The 6,676-nt window shown below is 46.1% G+C and overlaps 1 protein-coding gene across 1 annotated transcript in view; it reads left to right on the top strand.

The window, feature by feature from the left end:
• The first annotated feature begins 443 nt into the window (after nt 1–443).
• Nucleotides 444–6,676, top strand: part of LOC125235554 — a 6,461-nt gene continuing 228 nt past the window's right edge. Inside the window, exons 1-3 of the mRNA XM_048142152.1 lie at nt 444–4,094; nt 4,931–5,969; nt 6,414–6,676. The exon at nt 6,414–6,676 is cut by the window's right edge and continues 228 nt beyond it. Coding sequence (XP_047998109.1) covers nt 444–4,094; nt 4,931–5,969; nt 6,414–6,676 — 4,953 coding nt within the window. The remainder of the gene's footprint in view (nt 4,095–4,930; nt 5,970–6,413) is intronic.

Here is a 6,676-nt window from a genome sequence, read left to right as displayed (position 1 = left end):
AGTGTGATAAGGCCCTTAGGGCCTTATCACACTTGCGATTTGCGGGCGATATATGAAAGCGAAGCGAACACGCAGCGTGTTCGCCGGGAGTGCGCAGCGAGTTCGCCGTGTCTAGAGTCGTGACGTCATGCCGTATTCGTCAGCAAAATTAATTTCTGTCCACTTTAGTTTAAGTCGATTGTTGATGACGGCCTCTTTACGTATTATATACTTTCTACCTTTATACTTTTTCTACCTTTTTTATGATATTTTTACATGTCATAGATCTGTTCTGTCACCTAATGTCTAACGAAATAAAACCATACTAGTGTTTGCAAGACTTCTTTTTATTAATATCTCAAAAATACTTAATAGGAGTTCAACAGCTCACAAAACCATCATTGGTCCATCGCAGCCGTCCTAGTGTTATGTTTTGAACCGCACACGTAAGTTTTGAGCTACAAATGATTCGAACACCTATTAAGACACGAAGTCTTGCTCGCGCAGAGCGCGATGCAAAAACGGAGGTTAACAGAGTGTCTAAGTCTTCGCCCTCGCACTCCATGACTATTCGACCTGCGGACACGACGTTCGTCGCCGGTAGCAGCCATATGGAACCCTCGCCGCACAGAGATGTGCCGCACCCGCTACCAGCGCACAGTATGGTATCAAAGTCGTCGTCTGCCCTAAGGAAAAGGTTAGAATACGAGCGCGCTATTGAACTGGCAAAGATAGACAAGCATTTGTTAGACCTGAAGTATGAGGCTGAACTAGCCGACCTGAAGTCAGAAAAATACAGTTCACACCAGAGTGTTATAACCTCACGTCACAGCTCCCACATTAGTAACGCTAGCAAGAGCACACGTCAAAATGTCGAAGACTGGATAGAGCGAAGCTCGCGAGAACTTGATCCGTTGCAGCGCGCCCCCGAGGATGTTGATAACCCGCGCGACTGCGACCAGCCGGCAGCTCCCGACGCCGACTCGAACGGTACGATCAAATTGCTTGCAACTGCAGTTAAAAATTTGACACTCGCTTCCACTAAAGATAAGTCACACGACAACATTTTGAGCCGCATGTGTATGCCGCGAGATTTACCCAAATATTCCGGCGATCCGCTCGAATGGTTACAATTTAAACAAGCGTTTGAGGAGTCTACTGAAGTATGTAAATTTACCCCGAAGGAAAACTTATGGCGATTACGTAAGTGTTTACATGGACAAGCTAAAGAAACCGTGTCAGCCCTGCTTATGTCCGCCGCCTCGCCTGATCGCATCATGGCGACACTTGAACTTCGTCACGGCGACCCCGAATGTATAATAAGCAGACTTATTCACGACATTAAGAAGCTTCAGCCCATGTCCCAAGAGTACCAGAAAGACATTGTCAATTTTTCTGTCAAAGTTCAAAACTTTGTCGAGTCTGTGAAGGCAGTGGGGCGCGAGGAGTATGTACAAGGTCTCAGTATTGTACCACTGCTAATTTCAAAGATACCACCAGTCCTTGTCTCTAAGTGGTCTGACTACAGCTTCCCATTGATTAAGGAGGGAGGAAAGTCACGATTGTCTATTATGTCCGATTTTCTGAACACCGAAGCTGTCAAGATCGCTACGACTGCTAACGTCAATCTACAAAATTATCGCCCTGAGCAAAATAAACAAAAGCAACACGATACTATTACGAAAGTTGCACCAAAAGCGCAAGCAATACTGTTGCAAACTGACCAACGTGACAACACAGAGAAGAACGATAAGTGCTCATTTTGCCGCACTCAATATCATAAGTTGCCTGATTGCAAGAAGTTTAAACGCGCCTTACGTAAAGACAGATGGCGCCACGTTAAGAAGTATGGACTTTGCTACAAATGCATATCGCAACGTCACGATCGTGAGACTTGTTCTGCCCCTATGTGCGACAAGGATAATTGCGGAGATGCACATCACAGTCTACTGCACTACGAATATATCGGCAAAGACGGCGATACTTCAACTTCTCGCCCCGTCGATGTAAATGTCAGCGCCTTGCCGCAGCCCGAGTCAAACATAGTCACAGAGCCTACAACATCGAGTTCTACGTCATCGCCTGTAACTGAAGCTGCGACATGCTCTATAGATACTGAAAAGCATGTACTATTGAAAGTAGTTCCTGTCAACATTCACGGGCCGAACGGCGTGTTTAGTACGACTGCATTTTTGGACGACGGGTCTACAGTTTCATTACTCAGCGTGGAGCTGGCGGCGCGCGCCGGCCTCTCCGGCCACAACGAGACCATGCGCGTGTGCGGCGCCTGGAAGGACGACGAACTCGTACGCGAAGCAACTGTTGTCAATTTACGTATTTCTTGTATTAATGGTAGTACGCATAATTTAAATGTACGTAGCGTTGATCAATTAGGTATACCTGTACAAAATGTCAAATTAGTAGATTGCGACCAGTATGAACATTTGAAAAAATTGAAAAATCAGCTTCCTTATGCTAAGATTTCTAAGCCTGAGTTGTTAATAGGTCAGGACAATTATAATTTACTTGTGCCTTTAGAATTATGTTTAGGGCAGGATGATGAGCCGTCAGCAACACGTACTCCCTTAGGTTGGTGTATACACGGGCCGGTACACGTGCCACGCGCGCCGCGGGCTGCACGCCCCGCGCACTCGGCGCACGCTACGCTCCACTTGTGCGTGGTGTCTGAGGAAGACGCCGTCGCGCACGCCCTGCGTGAGCTACACGACGAGGTACGCCGCTCGTTTGCGATCGACTCTTTGGGTGTTGCAGGTAAGCCTAGAGAGAATGTTGACGATGTGAAAGCGCAGGAAATGTTAGACAAGTCTGCAGTGCTCATCAATGGCAGGTGGTCAGTGGGTCTACCATGGAAGGATCCGCACGTCAGCTTGCCCGATAGTTACCCTAGCGCCATTAAGCGGTTACAGGGTGTAGAAAAAAAGATGCGAGCTGACAAAGCTTATGGACTCAGGTACGAGGAACGTGTCAACCATTTGTTTGAAAACGATTTCGCTCGCGAAATGGCCGACACGTCATTCACGCCCAATACGTGGTATTTACCACATTTTGGAGTCGACAATCCTAACAAGAAAAAGCTGCGTTTGGTTTATGACGCAGCAGCTAAAAGTCAAGGAAAGTCCCTCAATGATTTTCTTCTAACGGGACCGGACTTACTCGCTTCCTTGTTCGGCATTATGGTTCGTTTTCGAGAGGATAGGGTAGCAGTAACCGGTGACATAAAAGATATGTTTTTGAGAATAAAAACCAATCCTGTAGATCAAAACGCCCTCAGATTCCTGTGGAGAGGTAGGAACCCCACAGGTCCAGTGAAGACATACGCGATGACGTCGCTGATTTTCGGCGCGAACTGCTCTCCATTCATTGCGCAGTACATAAAGAACAAGAACGCTAGCAGGTTCGAGTCTACGCTTCCAGCTGCCGTCGCTGCTATACACCACCAGCACTACATGGATGACTATATCGATAGTCTGCCGGACGAAGCTTCCGCCATCGAGATGGTAAAGAATATTCGAGATATTCACAGCGCCGGAGGTTTCGAAATCCGCAACTGGACGTGTAATAGCGCAGCCGTGCTCGACACTATACCTAAGGATGTTTTAGGTGATACAGCTGTGAAGTTAGGACAGGACGAACATGACGATGGTGAGCGGACTCTTGGTCTGATATGGTACCCTGCTAAGGATGAACTAGGGTTCGATGTGTCATTCAAGCGCATTCCTGATAGCGTCATCAAAGGCGAACAAAGACCTACCAAGAGGGTTATGCTACGTGTCATTATGTCAATCTTTGACATTTTCGGGTTTTTGTCACCTTTCACTACACAGGGTAAAGTTATGCTGCAGGACACCTGGCGTCTCCATATCGACTGGGACGATGTTATTCCAGACGAATTATATAAAAAATGGTGCAGTTGGTTGGAATTACTGAAACTTATTGGAGAAATTCGTCTGCCAAGATGGTACCAGTCGTGCGCTGTCAAGTGCAAGATGGGAGAAGAATTGACAGCAACTCTACCAGGCTCTTCTGTTCATGCCGCGACTCAGCAAAGCTACAACGACTTAGAGCTACATCTATTTAGTGATGCCTCACTTAAGGGGTTGTCTATTGTTTGCCCGACAGTCATTTAACATAATATTCATTTGCCCGAATCTAACTTGCCTGAATTTCATTTGCCCGAATGATTTGTTTACCATAAAAATCATATGACATACTCGTTGTTTATCCGAATATTACCTTCCATAATCATACAATGCCATACTATTTGTTAGCCATATTATTAAGTGCAATAATATGGTTTCATAGAATATTCAAACGCCATAAGCAATTATTGCCATATTAATTGTTGCCCATATTATTACCTAACCTAACCTACTTTCTGATAGCAGTTTCATTTTCCAGGGGTCACAGTTCTAACCTAACCTAACCTACTTTTCCAGCAGTTTCATTCTCCAGGGGTCACAGTTCTAACCTAACCTAACCTACTTTCTGATAGCAGTTTCATTTTCCAGGGGTCGCAGTTCTAACCTAACCTAACCTACTGTCTTATAGCAGTTTCATTTTCCAGGGGGTCACAGTTCTAACCTAACCTAACCTACTTTCTGATAGCAGTTTCATTCTCTAGTCCTTCTAGTACCTATTATAGTAGTTTTCGATTCTGCCAAAGCACATTATGGAAATTGACTTTTCTGGACGCTAATTTGTATGACAAATGATGGTATGGAATGTGGTAATTACGGATTTCGATGATTCTGACAAATGACATTATGGAAACTGACTTTATGGGAAACAAATTTTCTGGCACTAGATTAATATAGTAAACAATGATTATGGCATAAGATGTTATGAGAAACAATATTATGATTGTTGAATAGGATGGCAAATAAAATTATGGCAAATGAAATTCTGGCAAATGGGGGTATCCCCACTTAAGGCTATGTCAGCTGTCGCATACTGGCGTTGGAAGAGTAACAACCAAATATTTGTCTCGTTTGTTGCCAGCAAAAGCCGCGTTTCGTCGGTGAAACCTCAAACTGTGCCACGATTGGAACTCCAAGCTGCGTTGTTAGCAGCTCGACTTGCTGACTCGCTAGCGAAAGCACATCGTTTGAACATCACTCGGCGGCACTTCTGGTGTGATTCAAGTACCGTGCTACACTGGATAGGCAACAACACTCGTCGATACAAAACATTTGAAGCTAACAGACTTGGCGAGATCGACGAACTGTCAAAACCCTCTGAGTGGAGATATGTACCCACAGGACTGAACGTGGCAGACATTGCCACAAGAGAAACGTTCAATTATCAGTCTTTTCTCAACGAGTGGTTCAAGGGACCTGAGTTTTTGTACAGCGATGAGACTTTCTGGCCAGCGAATGTCCTGGAACCTGAAAATGAAGTCACTGCTCAAGCTTGTATGACCATAGTACAAAACTCACGTACATGTTTCCCGGTTCCTGACCCTGAGCGCTTCCCCTCGTTTCTGCGATTTCTGAGAACTACTGCTTGTGTTCTAAAGTTTATTCACAAATGCAGAGGAATTGCCCTTGATGACTACGCCCTGATGCAGAAGGCAAAACAACTAATCTTTCGGCAGGCTCAAGAAGATTCCTTCGCTAGTGAAATACAAGCAGTCAAGGCGGAAAAAGAGTTGTCACGCGATAGTCGACTGAGAAATCTATCTCCCTACTTGGACGAGAACAATGTCTTACGCGTAAGCGGCCGCATAGATGCTGTTTGCGACGTATCCCTGGAAGCTAAAAGACCCATTATTCTTGACGGGCGACATCCTACTACTCGGCTCTTGGTCAAGCACTATCATGTGAAGGCTGCACACGGACACCAAGAAGCGGTAGTGAATGATCTAAAACAAGAATACTGGATAATCCAGCTTCGACCTACCGTGAAAAATGTTGCGTCTCGTTGCATGCTCTGCAGGTTAAGAAAGGCTACCCCTCAGGTGCCTCGGATGGGTGACTTACCTCGAGCGCGCATGGCGCATCATCAACGTGCTTTCACCTTTTGCGGGATCGACCTGTTTGGGCCTATGGAAGTCACCGTAGGCAGACGTCGAGAAAAACGCTACGGCGTTTTATTTACCTGCCTGACCGTTCGTGCGGTCCACATAGAAGTTGTCCACACACTTACTACGGACTCACTGATTATGGCACTTCAACGTATGGCGTCTCGACGTGGATGGCCGTCGCACATTTATTCCGATAACGGCACGAACCTACGCGGAGCAGACGTCGAACTGCGAAGATCCATCTAAGAGCTTGACAAAGAGTATCTAAGGGCCGCTGCTCTTAACAATCAAATTCGTTGGACCTTTATCCCCCCCGCCAGTCCCCATTGGGGTGGGGCGTGGGAACGCTTGATTCGTACCGTAAAGCGATCTCTTCGTGTCATTTTAAAAGAACGAGCGCCTCGAGACGAGACTCTGAACACCCTGCTAGCGGAAGTGGAAGGGATAGTCAACGGTCGACCATTGACACACGTGTCGGTAGAACCGGGATCATCTGAATCGCTAACGCCCAACCATTTCCTTATTGGTTCTTCATCCAGATTGCCAGTTCATGGCGTATTTGACGATTCGGACTTAGCTTTAAGAAAGCAATGGCGAATAGCGCAGCGATTGGCCGACATGTACTGGAAACGCTGGATGAAGGAGTTCCTCCCA

Source organism: Leguminivora glycinivorella, chromosome 17 (genome assembly GCF_023078275.1).
Source record: "Leguminivora glycinivorella isolate SPB_JAAS2020 chromosome 17, LegGlyc_1.1, whole genome shotgun sequence".
NCBI classification, from domain to species: domain Eukaryota; kingdom Metazoa; phylum Arthropoda; class Insecta; order Lepidoptera; family Tortricidae; genus Leguminivora; species Leguminivora glycinivorella.
The sequence above is the reverse complement of the archived record's forward strand: the minus strand, read 5'-3'. Positions and strand labels throughout refer to the sequence as shown.